Source organism: Hibiscus syriacus, unplaced genomic scaffold (genome assembly GCF_006381635.1).
Source record: "Hibiscus syriacus cultivar Baekdansim isolate YM2019G1 unplaced genomic scaffold, ASM638163v2 tig00013960_pilon, whole genome shotgun sequence".
Taxonomy (NCBI): Eukaryota; Viridiplantae; Streptophyta; class Magnoliopsida; order Malvales; family Malvaceae; genus Hibiscus; species Hibiscus syriacus.
In genome coordinates, this window is record NW_024062312.1 from 2,205,200 (window position 1) to 2,225,441 (window position 20,242).

General features: G+C 38.4%; 1 protein-coding gene and 1 long non-coding RNA gene across 2 annotated transcripts in view; one reads left to right on the plus strand and one right to left on the minus strand.

The window, feature by feature from the left end:
- The window catches only part of LOC120206763 (probable phosphoinositide phosphatase SAC9), a 24,958-nt gene continuing 4,716 nt past the window's right edge, over positions 1–20,242 (plus strand). Inside the window, exons 1-9 of the mRNA XM_039206355.1 lie at positions 1–87; positions 597–656; positions 760–1,358; positions 1,616–1,748; positions 2,428–3,644; positions 4,155–4,262; positions 4,395–4,565; positions 17,709–17,948; positions 18,888–19,322. Of these exons, the coding sequence (XP_039062286.1) occupies positions 644–656; positions 760–1,358; positions 1,616–1,748; positions 2,428–3,644; positions 4,155–4,262; positions 4,395–4,565; positions 17,709–17,948; positions 18,888–19,322 (2,916 nt within the window). The 5' untranslated portion in view covers positions 1–87; positions 597–643. The remainder of the gene's footprint in view (positions 88–596; positions 657–759; positions 1,359–1,615; positions 1,749–2,427; positions 3,645–4,154; positions 4,263–4,394; positions 4,566–17,708; positions 17,949–18,887; positions 19,323–20,242) is intronic.
- LOC120206770 overlaps positions 19,676–20,242 on the minus strand; it is an 11,554-nt gene continuing 10,987 nt past the window's right edge. Inside the window, exon 4 of the long non-coding RNA XR_005524140.1 lies at positions 19,676–19,686. This is a non-coding gene — a long non-coding RNA (uncharacterized LOC120206770). The remainder of the gene's footprint in view (positions 19,687–20,242) is intronic.

The window sequence follows — 20,242 nt, forward strand, 5'->3', positions numbered from 1 at the left end:
GCAGACGATCTTTTCTTTTTCTTTTTCTTCGTCCTTTAAACCTTTCTGTTCTCTTCCTGCCTCTCTCCCCGATGTTCCGACTCTCCGGTCAGTTCATATACTTTTCAAAGTTCAATTTTTTTTTTTTTTGCAATTTCTAATAATAAAATATATTAATTTTCGTTCCATTCATATTCATTCATTCCATTTTAGAACTCATTTCCGTAGTCAGTTGGTACTAAATTAGGTGAATTTGATATTTTTGTTTTTTGGGTTTGAATGATTGATTCGATTTGAGATCGTAGCGAAATAACCAGAAATCGAGTAGTTTCTTACTTTTTGCTGGATTATTCATTTTTTTTCTATTTTTTCACAAATTTATTATTGAACCTTTTAGATCTCAGGAACAAAGAGGAAAGTTGAATTTTGTGATCTAGATTTAGGGGATTGCTTATATTTATATGTCATCGATTATTTGCTTCAATGTAATTGCCTTTTCGTCCATAGGGAGTTAATTTATCTTTCGGTTTGAATGCATCTTTTGGTTGTTTTTGCAATTTGTTCATGTAAATTGGAGATTTGATTCTTTACCCTTTTTGGGTTTCATTTTGTTTTAGCGGATTATTTTCAGGAAGTTTTTAGTTTGTAGTTCCATTTCGAGCTCATGGAATCACCAGGTGATCAGATATTGTATTTATTTCTTTGGGTTAATTGTGGTTTTTGATGGTTGGTTAAGTTTAATTTACTGCTTTATCTGATTATATCCGGGTATACTTGTAGGTGGTGGTTCAAGAAGCACATCTGTTGTTGTGGTTACATTGGATACGGGTGAAGTTTATATTGTTGTTACCTTGTCTACTAGGAGTGACACACAGGTTATTTATGTCGATCCAACAACTGGGGTGCTCCGCTATCATGGGAAGTTTGGTCTTGATGTTTTTAGGTCTGAGAATGAAGCATTGGAAACTGTTACCAATGGATCACCCTGGCAGTGTAAGAGTAAAATTCATGCCAGGGCAATATTGGGCTATGCCACCTTGGGAAGCTATGGGTTACTTCTTGTTGCTACAAAGTTAATTGCTAGCGTTCCCTATATGCCTGGTGGTGGATGTGTGCTTACAGTTGTGGAGAGTCAATGGATCAAAATACCCCTTCAAAATCCTCAACCCCAGGATAAAGGAGAAATAAAGAACATACAAGAATTAACTGAGCTTGACATTGATGGGAAGCACTACTTCTGTGAGACAAGAGATATAACTCGTCCTTCTCCGAGTCGCATGCCACTGCTCAGTCCTGATGATGAATTTGTTTGGAATGGATGGCTTTCAATGCCATTTAAAAACATTGGGTTGACACGACATTGTGTCATTCTTCTGCAGGTTTTGCTTCATACTCGGTATCTTCAATTTAATGCTCATCTGATTTTTTAATGCAATTTTTTTCTAGATGGAAGAATTTCTGGTTTACTACTCTTTTGTGGTAGTAAAATGTTCAATTTGTGATTGTCATGCTGTTTACTGTTTTGCTATGACATTCTCCTCATGTTTATGCTTCTTTTTGTATCCTGTATGCACATAGAGGTATTGCATGAGTTTGATATTTTAATACTTCTTTCTTTCCTGCTATTTTTGTATAGGGGTTTGCAGAAAGTCGAAGTTTTGGTAGTTCAGGTCAGGTAGAAGGTATTGTTGCTCTCATAGCTCGTCGAAGTAGGCTGCATCCTGGTACTCGATACTTGGCTAGGGGTATAAATTCATGTTTCAGCACAGGTAAGATAATCTACATATCTGTCTTCTTCTATAGTTTTGCATGTTACTTTGATGGGATTATTGTTTCTCTCCTCACAAGTGTTTAAATATGGTTACTAACCCCTTTTTCTATTATAGCTACTCTTTCATTTTTTTTTGTTTTAATTGTTTGATCACTTTTTTTTTCTTTTTCAATTCAATGCCTTATGTTGAATTGACTTTTCTATCTCTCTGCTGAGAGTTGATTGACTATAGCTTGCAGTGCATGATTACATTGTGTATTTAAGCTACAATGATGAGTGGTCTTTCACTTAAGATACATGTGTATTATGTGGCATGACAGGTGGTTTTAGAGTCTTGCTGTGAGTGTGATGCAGCATATTTGGTTTGAAAATTTCTTGATGACACTTTGCTTGACCTCTGCTAAAGTATTTTGAGAAACCAGAATGAAAACAGTGAATTATTCAAGATGTGTACCCTGAATTGATTTAGATTCAAAATAAGTAATTGAACACTTTTCAAGTGTTTCCAGCTACTATTGCACATCATGTAATTTAGATGCAAGTTTCTTTATTCTCTTTTAGATTATTGTTTTTTTTAATATCATTTTGCATCAATTTCCATTTTGTCCTGCCTTTCATTACACTGTTTGTTATCACATGCATTTTCTTGTAACTTATAAAGAACATCATATTCATAGGGAATGAAGTAGAGTGTGAACAAGTTGTATGGGTGCCTAAAAGGGCAGGTCAAAGTGTACCTTTTAACACATATGTTTGGCGACGGGGCACAATACCAATCTGGTGGGGCGCTGAACTAAAGATGACTGCTGCTGAAGCAGAAATTTATGTTTCAGATCGTGAACCTTATAGAGGAAGTTCACAGTATTATCAGAGATTAAGTAATCGATATGATGCTCGTAACTTAGATGTTGGTGTTGGGCAAAATCAGAAGCCAAAGCCTTTTGTTCCAATTGTATGTGTCAATTTGCTTAGAAATGGAGAAGGAAAATCTGAATGCATTTTAGTTCACCATTTTGCGGAATCATTAAACCATATTAAATCCATCGGAAAACTCCCCTATACTCGAATTCATTTAATAAATTATGACTGGCATGCCCGGATAAAGCTACAAGGTGAACAACAAACAATTGAGGAATTGTGGAAACTTCTAAAAGCACCCACACTGGCTATAGGCATTTCCGAAGGAGATTATTTGCCTTCGCGACAACGACTTAAGGATTGCAGTGGTGAAATCATCTACAATGATGATTTTGAAGGGGCCTTCTGCTTAAGATCCCATCAAAATGGTGTGTTACGTTTCAATTGTGCAGATTCTTTGGATAGAACCAATGCTGCTAGTTTCTTTGGGGCACTGCAAGTGTTTGTTGAGCAGTGTAGGCGGCTTGGGATATCTCTTGATAGTGATTTGACATATGGTTACCAGGCAGTTAATAACTATGGTGGGTATTCTGCTCCACTCCCACCTGGCTGGGAGAAACGATCTGATCAAGTAACGGGTAAAACTTATTATATTGATCACAATACAAGGACCACAACATGGAATCATCCATGCCCAGATAAACCATGGAAGAGATTTGACATGACATTTGATGAGTTCAAGAGATCAACGATTTTATCTCCAGTGTCTCAGCTCGCAGATCTTTTCCTGCTTGCTGGTGATATCCATGCAACACTTTATACGGGTTCCAAAGCCATGCATAGCCAAATCCTAAGCATATTTAATGAAGAAACAGGAAAGTTCAAGCAATTTTCTGCTGCACAAAATCTGAAAATCACTCTTGAGAGGAGATATAAAAATGCACTTGTGGATAGCTCTCGTCAAAAGCAGTTAGAGATGTTCCTTGGAATAAGGCTTTTCAAGCATCTCCCATCTGTTGCAGTTCAACCTCTGCATGTATGTAATATCAGTGGCTCTAGATTTCAGATTTATCACTATAGACTCTGACTTGCTCGTAAATGTTTGGTTTCCATCAACATTTTCTTTTACTTAGATGTTCTTATGTTTTGGACAATTTACCATGGAATTTCATATGGGTAAAAGAAGCTCTCTCAAACAAATTGAACCTGACCTTGGATGGTAAACTCTGTTGCTGAAGTTGAACACATGCTTTCTTGTGGCTACTTCAGGTTATGGTTATAAGAAGACAATAAAAAGTTAGTAAATGGGTCAATAATGATTCTTAATACAAAACACATGAGCTTGTTATTTGGGATGACCATGCCACATTCTTTGGATGATATAGTTTTTGACTTATTTATTAGAGTTTCTGTTTTAAGTGAAAATTCTTTTTCCACACAAGGGTGTATATTCTTGTCTAAAAAAAGTGCTCAATTTGAAAACTATAGTTGATTTTGCTGTTTATATATATCAGTCTACACACGCTTATCATACTGTTCGTCACAGGTACTTTCTCGACCATCTGGATTCCTTCTGAAGCCTATAGGCAGTATCTTCCCAACCACCAATGGTGGAGCTAGTCTACTGAGTTTCAAGAAAAAGGATCTAATTTGGGTACTAATGGTTTTCTCTTAATCATCTAGGAAAACTATATTGTAACTTATCAATTGTACTTTTCCCTTCTCTATTTTGTTGTTAATTTATTTAATATTTGTTGGAATGCATGGATCTAATTGTTTCTTGCAGGTTTGTCCCCAAGCTGCGGATGTTGTTGAATTATTTATCTATCTTGGTGAACCTTGCCATGTCTGTCAGCTGCTACTGACAATTTCCCATGGTGCTGATGATTCAACTTATCCTTCGACTGTTGATGTGAGGACAGGCCGTAACCTAGATGGGCTTAAGCTGGTTGTCGAGGTTTGTTCTTTTATATTTTCTCTCTCCTTAGGTTGTGAGGTTTATTTTCCAGTTTCCCTTATGTTTTTTTTATAAGAATTGAAGGCCTCGTTAAAACCCCCCTTCTTAATTATAGGAGTTCAAAGAGAAGCTCCTTAATCAGCAAAAGGAGGAAAAGAGTGTCTTAAGATTTCATTAAACATAAGAAATTACAAGATACATCCAGAGAGCCACCCCCAACAAAAACAGAACACCAAAAATAATAAAAAACAACCCTAAACACCAATATTAACTCATCCTAATCCAACTTAGCACAACAACAGCCTCTAATATGACTGACCAGACTTAAAGCCTGTACTTGGCCCGAATGACACCACAAAACAAAACAACTATAATAGAAGCCAAATAAAACAGCTGACTCAAACCATAGAATCCAAAATCTAACACAAAAACCATGAACTTCCACATGATAAGAGTGCAAAGAAGCAAGCTTCGAAAACACTCTATCCGCCTTTCTGCCACTTATTGCTCGTCTTGTCGTCGGAGACCATCCGAACCTCCAACTCCAAAATCAATGATCATAAGCGAGTCACCTTCCAAAACTTCCACTGCTGTAATTTTCCGAAAACAGAACCACCACTGAGCCTTTAGACTCTAAACCCAATTCATTCCCGATCTGAATGGATTCTGTTGTTTCCTTCTTTTGACTCTGCCCCAAAGCTGGAAAGTCAGAATCATAAAGGAATCTGCCTTCAAGATCAGACAATTCATCTTCGCGTGGCACTTTCTTCTTATTATACTTGCTTCGGCAAAAACTAGTCATCCTTTGGGGAGTCGAAAATTTCTCTTGAAAAGTATGGAGAGAGCTAAATTTATTGTCCTTTGCTCTCTGGTTCTGCCTGGGATTGTGCGAGAATATATCATCCCTCAATTTTCGTGCACCACCTTTGATGGGAAAATCAATTAAATAATCCTTCATTCCCTCATTAGCACATGCATTCTTACAACAATTCCTGTTATCATCTTCTGCCTCTCTTTCCGCATGATCCAGCATTATAAAATAATCCTTCCTTCCCTCAATAGCACGTGCAAACATACAACTTTTCCTGTTGTCATTTTCTGCCTCTCTCTCCGCATGCTCTAGCACAATCTCGTGTTCCACCACTTCCTCGTTTTTCGATTGAACCATCCGCTGACCAGGAACAATATTCCTCAGACCCATAATTAATTCCTCCCCTATGTTCCTTTCTTCCTCTTCCTCACCTGACAGGTTGCTGCCTCTAGATCTATTCCCCATACAACATAATTGACTGTCTTCTTCCTCAGAACACCTCTCGAAATTCTTCTCCTCCGATGAGTCCACGCGTCTGCCTGCTTCCTCAGCACATACCTCCAACTCGGGAGACTTTACTGGCGAGACACCGACGAGCTCCCCCACCAAGGATAACGGGGAGGCAACTGCCTTATCCAATAAAGACGAGTCTACCCAGACAGAATCTGAACTGAAACAAGGATCAAACTCAGAAACATAAACTGTAAAGATCAATTCCCCGACTTTCAACTCAACGGTTTCTTCCACTCGAGCTTGGCATTTCGTAATAATCTGAAACAAAGCCCTATCAAACGAACCTGGATTTACTGTACCTTCCTCAATAGAGATAAGTTCTCCCCATTTGTCTGCAATATTTCTAAAGGTGGAATGACTCCACACAAACGGTGGTATCCCTTTGCACGATAGCCAAGCACGACAGCTGCTGCATTGAAAATTTTCCGACTACACTTCCACTTTGTCATAACATTTATTCGAAGCCCCAATCTGATTCTTAAGAGTATAATCCCTACTCTCTTCATCTTCAAAAATGATTAAAATTGCTAACCCGCTTAACCTCATAATTTTCGGACCTAATATGCCTTCCTTGTGCAAAACAACAACCAACTCTTTCATTTTTATAAACTTTCTGCACCAACCTACCAAACTATCTCTGAGAGTTAAGAGCTTATCCTCGTCAACACAACCGACAATGGGAGCCTCTGAAAGCCTAACATTCTCCACTTTACTCTTGGCCTCGGCTGGTTTTGGACCAGAAAACTTCTTTCTCCAGAAAGCATCACGAGGTTGAAATCTCGCCATGAAAACTCTAACTTCATTACCTTGAATCCTAGATCTATCAGCACATTTGATAGCCTTCCTCCCGTCCTCCAATCTGGTGAAGCGAACAAATCCAAACCTACTTCCTCCCTTGCTTCTTTTGTTGGGGATGAAAGAATCAACCACCTCACCATAATTATCGAAAATTAGCCAAAGACCTTGATGATGATGAAACTCTGGAATATTAAAGATGATAACCGTAACGCAATTATTCCCAACAGATCTTTTCACCTTACTCGCCATAAGCAATAGTGTATGAGATTCAAAGAAAGAAAATTTTGAAATCGCCTAACCTAGAGAGAAGCTCCTCTAGTTTCCCTTATGTGATTGTAGTTTAATCTGTCTGGCTTGAACTTTTTATGAAGCGTTTATGTTTTGCTTGGGAGGGTGGAAAGAAAATTGAGAATATGGAGAAATGGGGGGAGAAAAGTGAAAAGATAGAGAAGAAAATGAGATAAGAAAATGAAAATTATATCATCTTACCACTATGTTCTTTATTTTTATTTTTTGATAGGAATTGAGGCCTCATTAAAAAACCCCTTCATGATTTAAGGAACTCATATTGAATTCCTAAATCGGAGGAATGAGGAAAAGAGTGCCTTAAACTTTATTAATAAAGATACATAAGATACAATAATAAGATAAAACCCTTACAAACAACCTAAAAACCCAAAATAAAATATCCCAACAACAAAGAAAAATTAACCAATACCGGACTTAGCCAACCCATCAGCCTCAATATTGGTTGTCGTAGCCACCCATCTAATAACTCCCACGACTTCTTTGAGTTTAACAGCTACCTCCCTAACAATGGAGGCATAGAAAACAGGACAACAAGATCCATCCTTAATCCAATCCACTACCATTTTACAATCTGATTCTATAATCAACCGACCCTTAATACCTCCTCTCACTGAGTGAAAGAAATTTAAACCCTTCTTAATAGCCTTTAACTCCATCAGAATAGGTGGACCCGGACCAAAAGCCATCTTAAAAGAACCTAAAAGTAGACCTTCTTCATCTCTTAGAATACCTGCAATTCCACTGCTCTTCCAGTCAGAACTAGTAGCTGCATCCACATTCAATTTAACAAAGCCCTTAGGAGGGAGGGACCACGGGATGGTAGAGACAATTGATTTGTTTGAAGGGAAACATGAATCCCCAAGGGAAGGGTCACTGATAAGAGAATCCAAAGAAATGACCGAATCTGCAAACTTAGCTAGGAACCAAGATGCAAGCCTTACTCTAGCTAAGAAAAATAAATTAGTTTGATCCAACTTCCCTCTATCGAAGACGATGTCATTTCTAGCTTTCCAAACAGTCCACATAACAATAGTCGAAATAAAGTTCCAAATAGTAGAACCGGAATTTTGATCTTCCCAAGCTAGAAGAAAGTTTTGCGCATTTCCATGAAAGACCGAACTGATACTCCAATACTGCAAAAATTTATTCCACAAAGACCACACGACAAAACAAGAGAGAAATAAATGAGAAGAGGATTCATCCGCCAAATTACATAAAGGACATGAAAGATCTACAATATCTGAAACCCCTCTTTTAGCCAGTTCAGTCCTCACTGGTAGTTTTTGAAGGACCACCTGCCACATAAAAGTCTCAATCCTTGGTGGCACCAATCCTTTCCACAAAATTTTCTTCCAAAAAGAGTTCGCCTGAGAAACCGAGGAACAAATCTTCACACATGAATTAACAGAATAAACACCATCCCCTTTCCCTTTCCAGATCAGAGCATCGCTGGCATCTTTAGACAAGCAAAAATTAGAAATGATTGTCATCAGATTAGTCCACTGTTCAAATTCCCAATCAGCCAAATTCCTCCTCAATTGAATATTCCAAATCCAGCCTAAAGAACTAAACTCGCCGAAATCAATCAATTTACCACTCTGATTTGAAGAGAAAGCAAACAACCTTGGGAAAGAGACCTTAAGAGGGCAGTCCATTGCCCATTTGTCCTGCCAAAATCGGATAAACTGACCACAACCAACTTGAATTCTGCACATACTTCGAAATTTTGAGCCAAATGAGTCTTCTTTAAAATGAGAATTAACCACTGAACTCCAAATCCAAGAGGATTGAGCTGGTATCTTGCTATTGAACAGTAAATAGTAGGGATCCAAATTGTTTTTTGAACATATCAACATCCTCCAAACAACATTCCTTTCATTAGCAAACCTACAAGACCATTTCCCCAGTAGAGCTCTGTTCATATTAATAATATTCAACACTCCCAAACCTCCCTCCTCCTTAGATTTGCACACATTGGACCAGTTGACCCAATGAATTTTGTTTTTATCCGTTCCACCTCACCATAGGAATTTAGACATTATGGAATTGAGTTTGGAATTAACCGAGGAAGGAATTTTAAACAGAGATAAATAGTAGGTTGGAAGTGAACAGAGAACCGATTTAATCAAGACTAACCTGCCTGCCAATGAAAGAGTGTTCGATTTCCAACCTGCAAGTTTCTTGTTAAATTGTAAAACCACCGGATCCCAAAGAGAGGAAGAATTCCTAGATGCACCGAGAGGCAAACCTAGATATTCAGAGGGAAAATTCCCAATTGAACAACCAATAGACGAGGCCCACTCCTCAACCTCCTCCGCAGCCTTATTAACACCAAATAATATGCTTTTCTTCAAATTCAATTGAAGGCCAGAAATCAGTTCAAACACTCTTAGGACCCTCTTAACATTTAAAATCTGATTCTTCGAAGCTCCACATAAAATAATTAAGTCATCTGCAAATTGCAGATGAGATAAATTAAAAGCCGTCTCATTTCTTCCAAATTGTAGTCCAAAAAACAGTCCCTCAGATACTGCTTTTGAAAGCAGTAAGTTTAGAAGTTCCCCAACTAAGTTGAAAAGCATAGGAGATAGAGAACAGCCCTGACGGAGACCCCTTGCCATAGGGAACTCCTGAGAAGGGACCCCATTAATCAAAACTGAAATTGAGGCTGTTGTTACACATTGTCTGATCCAACTCCTCCATTTGAAGCCAAATCCCATTTTCTCCATAACCGTAAAAAGAATGGACCAATCCACAGTATCATAGGCCTTTCTGAAGTCCACTTTAAACACACATCCTTTAAGCCCTTTCTTCCTCCAAAAGTCAACTCCCTCATTAGCTATAAGAGAGCAATCCAATATTTGACGACCTGGAATAAATGCAGACTGCGTTGGGCTGATCAAACCAGTAATACAATTCCTTAATCTCCTTGAAAGACATTTAGAAAGGATCTTGTACAACCCTCCTACAAGGCTTATGGGTCTAAAATCATCTAATCCACCAATATTAGACACCTTGGGAATAAGAGTAATGAAAGTATGATTGACTCCATGTTCCCAATCTTTCCCCTTATAGAAATTATGAAAAAATTTCAGAATATCTACCTTTAGAATAGTTCAAAATCTCTTGAAAAAGCCCATATTTAATCCATCCGGTCCGGGAGCTTTGTTACTATCACACGATTGAAGAGTTTCCCAAATTTCTTCCTCTGTAAATTCTCTTTCCAAAAACACACTTTGCTCCCCAGAAATTCTGGAAAATTCAGCTTCAAATCTTCAACTTCCAAGGTAGACTTAGAATTATAGATTCCAAAAAAATGGTCCTTAACAGTAGCTTTGATGATAGCTGGATCTTGAATAACCTCACCATTGATATTTAGAACACTAAAAAAATTCCTCTTTCTCCTGACTGAAGCACATGCATGGAAAAATCTTGTATTACGATCCCCTGCTTGCACCAATTTTGATCTCGATTTTTGAAACCAAATCTGTTCTTCAATTTTATAAAGCTTCCATAATTTTGTTCTCATAGTCCTCAATTCTGCAACTTTTTCACAGCCATTATAGTCTTGCATTTGCTGGAAATTTTCCTCTGCTAAGTGGATATTCCTTTCTAATTCTGCAATTTCTACAGCTGGATATTGATCTCTATTCCCTGCCCATTCCTTGATCGCCAATTTGGTAGATTTCAGGATAGAAAAAATTCCAGCTCCGTTGTGTTTACTCTTGCAGTTTTGTATAGCAGAGCCAACTAAATTCTGAAAACCTTCTTCATCCATCAAATAACTAAATAACCTGAATGGATTTTTACCCCAACTAACTCCACCATTCTCAAGAAAAATGGCATTGTGATCTGATATAGTCTTAGGTAACAAATACTGTATAGTCTCAGGAAAGGCTTCCAAGAAACGGACATCAACAAGGAACCTGTCCAGTCTAACAAAGGTGGGTATATCCTGATTGCTACACCATGTGAACCTACCCCCATGCAGAAGTAAATCAATTAACCTTGTCTGTTGGATAAAATGACTGAAAATTCTAATTGAATTTCTGTTTTGGGCTCTTCCAATCTTCTCCTCTTCCGAAAGATACACATTAAAATCACCTCCCACACAAAGAGGAATACTCTGACCACAAATAAAACCAGCTAACTCTTCAAAAAAGCAAGCTTTTTCTTCTTCAACAGAAAAACCATAAACATTGATAAAACCACACCTAAGTTGTGAAGTTCGAAATTTCCCAAACGTAGCAATGAACCTTCTGTTTATAACATGATTTTCCACTTCAAACATGCCCTCATCCCAACAACTCAATAAACCTCCAGAAGAACCCACTGCTGGAGATTCTGAAAACCCTTGAAGGGTATTCAAGCCACTCCTCCTAAAAAATTGCCTCTGAATCTTCTCCATTTTCGTTTCTTGAAGCAAAAGAAAAATAGGGCGTTTCTTTAGAACTAAATTTTGAACAGATCTTTGTTTTTCCTTTCTTCCCAATCCCCGAACGTTCCATGAAATAATTGCTAATTGGTTAATCATCACAAAAATAAAAAAAACCAGACCTGCCAAGAAAATCGAAGCTCAAACCAGCCTCAAATCTTCCTCCAACTTAATAATTTTTTCCAAAAAAGATGACTTCCCTTCCTTGAAAGACACCCCCAGAAGCTTACCGACTTCCCAAGTAGCTAAGGCTTCCTCCAATAGAACTGAAAAAGCTGGAGAAGAAACTGTTGAAATGCTTGCCTGATCCAATGCCTCCCTTATCAACAACCTTTTGGCTCTTCGAATTAATGCAGTGGAATTGAAATCAGAATCATCACCTCCTGAAAACCACCGTTCACACGTATTACCCAAACTGCTATTAGCAACATGCCTCTCCTCAGTAGACTCCACACAACCATCCATATTAAAATCTGCTACTGGACTGACTGGCAGAACTGAATTTAGCACCAAGTCCTTACCCTTTAGCTTGTCTAAGGCTTCCTCTTCTGCAGTTAATGGCCAATGTCTTCTCTCCCTTGATCTTGAATACACCCTTTTATAGCTAACCGTTCTTCTCCTTTCCAACGGCTCACTCCTAGTAGTTAAAGATGAATTAGATCGATGAAGCGATCTTCCCCTAGAAATCATTTTTCCAGCATGTGCATTAGAGTCGATCATCTTAGTTGCTGCTGTTAACACTCCTTCCCCACTGCGCGGCATCAAACTGGAATGAGGTATACCTCCATTATTTGCTTCCTCCATGTTGACAGATTGAACAATAAATTGGTTCTGGTCCATTCTCCCAAAACTATCCAATTTAATAACTGGCCCAGCTGGAATTATTTTAAAATCTGTAGAACCAGGCTGTCCACTTTCAACTGACTGGGCTTCAGACCCATCAGCCGAAAAATTAAAAACTCTGCATCCCAAACCGGCATAATCACCTAAATTGTTTCTCCCAAGGTCCTGGCAGTCTAACACCTCACAATTAATGCTTTTCCCATCTCTGTTAAGCATTGGGATATGATTTTCCCCTCCTGCTCCAACCAAACCCATAAAAGCTCCTTTGTCAAACCATAAGTCTACCTTTTGTCTGCTGTGTTCTTCTGAATGTTCAGCACTTTCCATACTTTCTGACACACTCCTATCAGCTTCCTCTCCAGCAAACTTCTCAGCAATTTGAATTTCATCGGAACCTCCCACCGGCGCTTTGCTAGAAAAATCTGAATTATACTCAAGCACCGAACCCCGCTTAATCTTCACTGTATAAGATCTTCCATAAGCTCCAAGTTTTAACACCTCAGGGACATCATATGGGCTCGCCACCCTGATCAAAATCTTCGCCATGGAGAGGTCTTCTCTGTTTTTTGTATCTTCATGGATATCTTCCACCATTCCCCACCTTCCTGCTAAACGTTCCAAGAAGGTGTTTTGCCAGCATAATAGTGGAACCCCAGATAGTTCTATGAGGCAAAAAGCCATTGGAATGCCATCATCATTCAATAAAGGTGCCAACCTATTGAACCAGAAAAGTAATTCATCTTTTTTCGTCGACCATGCATCCAACATTTCCTCATCCGACTTAAAGGTTACAACACATGAATTCCAAACGTAACCCCATCTGACAATCTGAACTTCAAGACCTTCATTAACTAGAGACTTCTGGACTAATTCTAACTCAAAAGAATGTTTAACAATCCCCGTTAATGACCTCTTCACCCAACTGGAGCTCTCTGAAGGAATATGCATTTCCCACATATTTTTTATGCCATTCCTTCTGTTGAAACCTTCATATGCCATTTCCCTTTGGTCCGATACATTACTCTTCAATCTATTAGACAGTAAGGCATCCTTGTAACATCTTTCATCCTTAAAACTCCTATTAATATCAACTTTCTCTTTTGACCTTGAAGTATCAACTGAGACCTGCTTTAAAGTCATCTCCAGTGAACTATTCTGCCCTGCTGACCTCATACGAGCATCCTTGAATCGTGCAACACCAACTGTAATTCTCCGACCATCCATCAATGAACCATTCAGCTTGTTAATAGCCCGTTTTAGACTTTCCTCGTTACCAAAATGAACAAAGGCGAAAGTGGAGAATTTGTATTTCGGATTCCTTGTTTCTTTAGGAATGAACACCCTGAGTTGAGAACAACTCCCTTAACTCTCGTCGAGACACTCTTCTACTTAGATTATCGAAGAGGAAAAGGGGAAGTCCATGTCTATGGTGTTTAAGAGGGTGAAGGGCGTGGTAATGAGATGGTCTGGGAGGGGTTACTTAGAATTGCTTGGAAAAATTAAAAAGTTGGAGAAAAGAATTCACGAAATGGAGTTGGATATGCAACAAGGCCTTTCCTCGGTGACAATGAGGTCAATAATTGAAGCAAAGAGGGATTTATGGGACCTCCAAAAGAAAGAAGAATCGATTTGGTTGCAAAAATCGAGACTGAAATGGAGATTGGAGGGTGATAAGAACACCATATTCTTCCACCAAACTGCTTCAGTTAGAGGGAGAAACAATGGCATTAAGTCCCTTTTGGTGGGGAATGAAGTCATAGAAGATCCTACCTCAATTAGAAATTCTGTAGTGGAGTTTTTCAATGGTCTGTTTTCTCAGGAAAATTCTTTGGAGGCTGAGGATATAAATCTGGAATTTTTAAAATTATCGGAAGAGCAGAGGTTAGCACTTGAAAAGCCATTTTCGGAAGAAGAAGTTTGGAGAGCAATTGCTGATTCGGATAGCAACAAAGCTCCTGGCCCGGATGGCTTGAATTTAGGCTTTTTCAAGAAATTCTGGTCTAGTTTGAAAGAGGATATTATGCTGTTTTTTAAGGACTTTTTCGAGGGGAAGGAGTGGGATCTGGAGGTGAACCATTCCTTTATTTCTCTTATTCCTAAGAAGATTAACCCGGAGGGGATGGGGGATTTTAGGCCAATTAGCCTTGTGGGAGGGCTATACAAAATTTTGTCAAAGGTCTTGGCTAGGAGGTTCAGTTTATGCATTAATGACATTATTAGTCCGTCCCAATTTGCTTTTATCCGAGGGAGGAGCATTCTGGACTGTTCCTTCATAGCGAATGAAGGAATCGACTTCTGGAGGAAGAAAGGGTTGAAGGGGGTGGTTTTTAAGGTGTATTTCAAGAGAGCATATGATTCAGTTGATTGGTTGATTTTGTTGAAAATTTTGGGTAAAATGGGGTTTGGCGAAAAATGGCGTTCTTGGATGTTTCAGTGTATGCCAACTGCTTCAGTTTCTGTTTTACTGAATGGGACTCCTACTGAGAAAAATCATACAAAAAGAGGTCTTAGACAGGGATGTTAGTTATCACCCTTGTTGTTTAATTTGGGTGGTGAATTGCTTCATTTGATGTTAACTAAAGCAGTGGATTTGGGATTGTTTTCGGGTTTTGAATTGGGAGCTCAAGATCGTTTATTCAAGCTCTCGCACCTACAATTTGCGGATGATCTTATTATCTTTTCAAAGGCTTCAATTCGGGATTTGAAGAATGTTAGAAGGGTGCTTTTGATTTACGAGCTATTGGTGGGGTTGAAGATTAATCTAGTCAAGAGCAAAATTTACAGAATCAATATTGAGGAGGATGTGCTTGTTGACTGGTCTAAGGAAATTGGTTGTTCAGTGGGTAAGTTTCCAGCAGATTATTTAGGCCTGCCTCTGGGGTCTAGGAGAAATTCTGTTGCAATGTGGGAGCCAATAGTGCAGAATTTTTATAATAGGTTGTCGGGCTGGAAGGTGAATTCTCTAGCATTAGCAGGGAGGGTGGTGTTGATCAAATCTGTTTTGTGCTCTCTTCCCACTTATTTCCTTTCTTTATTTCGAATTCCAGTTTCGGTGCTGCAGAAATTAAATTCTATAATGACTGCATTTTTATGGGGGGGGGGGTCGAATGATAAAAGAAACATACATTGGGTGAATTGGGGTTTGGTCAGCAAGCCGAGAAGGTTGGGGGGCCTAGGGATCCCGAACTTAGCTATTCTGAATAGAGCATTGTTGGGTAAATGGGTTTGGAAGTTTGCCTCTGAAAAGGATTCTTGGTGGAAGAGAGTAGTCTGTTGTGTTAATAATTTGGACCCGAACTCCAAAAAGGTTGAGAGTTCTTTGACTGCTCGTGCTTCTTGGATTTGGAGAGGAGTGATCAATAACTTCTTTTCCAATGATGGATTTGGTGTCTGCATTAGGAGTAATTTGAGGTGGAAAACTGGAAATGGCCATTCTGTGGTATTTTGGAATGATGCTTGGTTGGGAGAAGTCCCCCTCAAAGATTTGTTCCCTAGATTGTACACTCTTTCGACGAATAAAGAGGGGAAAGTAGTGGAATTTAGGGAGAGTCATGCTGCGGGCTGGGTGTGGGATATTCAATTCAGAAGAAATCTGGTGGATTGGGAGGTTGACCAATGGTTGCATCTGATTTCTTTGCTGAATAACACCTCTTTGTCGCATGATGAGGAAGATTGTTGGATTTGATTTGGGAATGGAGAGGGCTGCTTCTCTACTAATTCATGTATCAAGAGTTTCTTTGACTCGAATGGTATTGAGGGGAATCAGGATTTTTGGGACAGAAATGTTTGGGTAGGGATAGCACCTCCCCGTGTTGAAACCTTTTTATGGCAAGTAGTTCATCTGAGAGTGGCGGTTAAGGAGGAATTGTTAAAGCATGGAGTGGCTGGAATTGAAGATTCCTTATGTCCGTTGTGTGGCAGATTTGGTGAATCTGTTTCCCATCTTTTTCTGCATTGTGAGGTTGCTTGGGGACTGTGGGTCAGATTTTTGAATTTGTGGGATGTTGATTGGGTGATTCCTAATAAACCTTTAGATTGCATCACACAGTGGGACGAGCTTCTTCCGAATTCTATTATTTGGAAATACATTCCAAGGGCGGTCTTGTGGACGGTTTGGAAAATTAGGAATGAAGTTATTTTTAAGAAAGGGAAGTTGGATGTGGTGTTGTTGTTCTTTATTGCTCGGTTTAGAATAGTTTCTTGGTTTGCCGCTAGTTTTGATTCGCAGATTCCTTTCGATTCCCTGGTGGGTGATCTAACACTTGCTGATTCAATGGTCAGTCACAAAGTAAGATCCAAGCCTTCGTGCTGGGTTCCTCCTCCAGTTGGGTTCATAAAGATTAATGTTGATGGAGCAATGGTGAAGGGGTGGAACAAAGGAGGTATAGGAGGCCTGATTAGGGACAGCAGTGGTAAGTTGATTCATTGGTTTGTTGAAAATGTTGGGGGAGGTCCCCCGATTATGGCAGAACTTCTGGCTATTAAGAGGGGGTTGGGTTTGCTTATTGATTCAGGTGGGGTTCGTAATCAGAGGATTATTTTAGAATCAGATTCTTCCAACGCACTGAAGTGGATCAAAAATCCGGAATTAAGCACCCCTTTATTCCAATCATTGGTGAAGGAGATAGTCTCTACTATGGAAGGGTTGGACATTACGTTAAGGCTTATCTTGAGGGCTGCTAATTGGGAAGCGGACAGATTAGCTAAAGATGGTATAGGTTGATTTGCTGTCTTAGTATTTGGGGAGTTGGTGTGTATGTTTCACTTTATTACTGCAGATTTTGGTTCTCAGTCTTATGTTATTAGTGACTACGATGTCCAGCTGATAGTGGTTTTTAAGTCTTATGCTTTTTGGGAAGTTTTGTTTGTTGTAAGGGTTGGCTATGTACTATTCTTCTGTTTAATATAATTATAGGCGCTCTTTTCCTCCTTTCAATGCCCTTCATGTTACTTTCATAACATGGAGGGTAAAAAAAGGGGGTTTTTACGAGGCCTCATCTTCTATCAAAATTTTTTCTCTCTCTCTACGTTCCTATCTCTCTCACTCATCTTTAGTGTATTAGGCTTCTGAGAAGTTGATGTTCTTTATGAATTAAGATCAAAAGATAAATTTTAAAAACGATGGATAATCTTGTAAATATGCATGCTTGACTCACACAACTCATTTCTTTTATTATTCCAATTTGAAATGGTTTCTTTTCATGCATCAGGGTAAAAAAATATTTAGCTTTTGTACTTTCTTTACTCTTACTTTTCTTTCCTACCAAGCACACCCACTCTTCTCTTTCTATCCTTCTAGTTTCGCCCTTCTACCAAGCGTATCCTTAAATTTCTCTCTCTAAGGTTCCCCCTAGAGTAGCATATTTTTTTCCATCTGTGTTGATTTATTTGAGTTTGAGTAGCCTTCTAATCCTATTTTGGATTGCATCAACAGGGAGCTTCCATACCCCAGTGTGGAAATGGGACAAATCTTCTGATTCCTTTATCAGGTCCAATTAGCACTGAGGACATGGCTGTCACCGGAGCTGGTGCTCGCCTTCATGATCAAATTACTTCTTCTATGTCATTATTGTATGATTTTGAAGAACTAGAGGGAGAATTGGACTTTCTCACTCGTGTAGTGGCACTTACATTTTATCCTGCTGAATCTGGAAGTCCTATGACTCTTGGTGAGGTAAAAGCATATCTCAGAAATTGTTGTTTGATATTCTATGTATCTTTTATCTAAATTTGCCTCTCTATTGAACAAATATTGTGCAGAAATGAGTGTCATGTGCTTTATTGAGTATTCGAAGTAGAGGTTTACTGATAGATAGTAATATGGAACCATCAGAAAGAGATTGTATGGTGATTAGTTTTGCTCTCTCTCCCTCTCTTGTTGTATTTTTGGTGGTTGGAGAGATATTAGTGCTGTTAAAGTAGGGTATAAGCAGTTCTTTTTCAGAAATGTGTTGCCTGATCTACTGTGTTTCTTTTATTCTAAATTTGCCTTTTTGTTGCACAATTTGCTTGTTTCGCTGGACTAGGTGTCATGGGCATGTAATGGTTATTTTTTTTTTTTTGATAGGAATAGGAGGTCTCATTAAAAACCTCCCTCATAGTTGCCTCTTGAGAAGAGGCAACTAGCGGAAGGAGGAAAAGAGTACCTCAATATATTTATAAACCCGAATTACATAAAACTATAACTTACAACATCACCCGAAGTAAAATACCAAACATAACCGCTAGCAGTAAGGACATTCAACCTATCCCCTCCTTAGCTAACTTGTCATGTAATGGTTATTTGAAGTAGAGGTTTAGTGATGGATGCGTAGAAGGATGAAAGAGATTGCATGCAATTAGTTTTTCTCTGTATGATTATTATTTTTATGAGAGATCTGAAGGAGGTTGTAAGGAAATTAGAGCTGTTATTATGGCTGTGGATAATATAGCTTTATACTTTTCATAAACACAGGGGGGAGATGCAGTTGCCCTTACAATTTTGAATATTAATTCTAATTTCCTTTCCTACCCACTGTTTTAATTTGTTTCAGTCTTCATTTTATTTTTATTTACCCAGTGAGGTTTTCTAGTTCTGCCAAATTATTCCTATAAGTATCAAAATTATTTATAGGTAGAAATCCTTGGAGTTTCTCTCCCCTGGAATGGTGTATTTGCTAATGAAGGGACTGGTGCCAGACTAACTGAGCTTGCAAATAAATCTCAAAAGGATAGCAACTCTTTTTTATCCGGTTTGGACACAAACCCATTTTCTGGAACTTCTCTATCCAATCAAGCTGTGTCAACATCAGCAAAACAGGATTCTGAAAATGATTTGGTTGACCTATTAACTGGAGGTGACATTCTCTCTGAATCTGTTTCTCCGCCAGTTACAGAAAATGTTACTTATGGGGGAGGTGACTTGCTTGATTTTCTGGACCAATCTGTTGTGGACTATCATGGTCCTGAAACTGATCATAAACCCTCTGCGCCAGAGGATGGAGGTCCTCAAGATAGTGGTACACAGAAGTACATAAACTGTGTAAAACTCTTGGCAGGGCTACGAATGGTATGTTATTAATTGTTACTTGTATGTTTCTTCAATCTTACATGTTTGGGGAAAACTAATGAAGTCCGAATCACTCCCTCCATTGAATACTCTCATCCTCCATGAGTTGTTCTCTGGGTATTTCTACGATAAGGAACTTATAAGGTAAATTTAAGGGAAAAGTACATAAATTGTTACAACTTTGTAACATTTTTGAGTAATTATACAAAATATTATGAATTGCGCATTATTTTGTGTAATTACACAAACATTGGACAGCTGTAACAATTTATGTAATTTGATAACATTTTGTGTAATTGAGTATGACACAAAAAAGTTACAAAGTTGTAACAACGTTTGTAATTTTTCCTTAAAACTTTTTTACCTTATTTTAAGGTCCTTATGCTAGAATTTCCCGTTGTTTTCCCCATGAGTCAATTGAACTGAATGCTACTTATGATTCCTTGTCTTTGTTTACTTTTTATTAACTTTTGTTTAACATTTCTCGATCAGGTGATTACTTATTGTATTATTATGAGTTTACAGATGCTTCTTTGTTTTTTCAACATCATATGTAACAAATAGAAGATAAATAGGAATTGGTCATAGAAAGAGCATCCAGGGTTGGTAGTATCGGTGGTATCTAATCTATAGTGTACATTCTTATTTGCTCGATAGCCTTTTAGTTCAAGTTATACTACACTGCTGAGGGAGTGAGAATTTAGAGATTTCTATTTTGTTCTTTGACTCCTTTTGCATCTTTTACAGGGAAAGATCTCTAAAGCCTCCTTTATTCAATGTGTATTTGCTATTTTGTAACTTTTAATCATTATAATTAATCTGAACTTTTTCCCAACTTTTTAGCAATTAGCTAAAAGCTCCAAACTTGTCCAAAGTATAACCCTTCTAATACCAAAATTGAGAATAAGTTCCTGGGAACA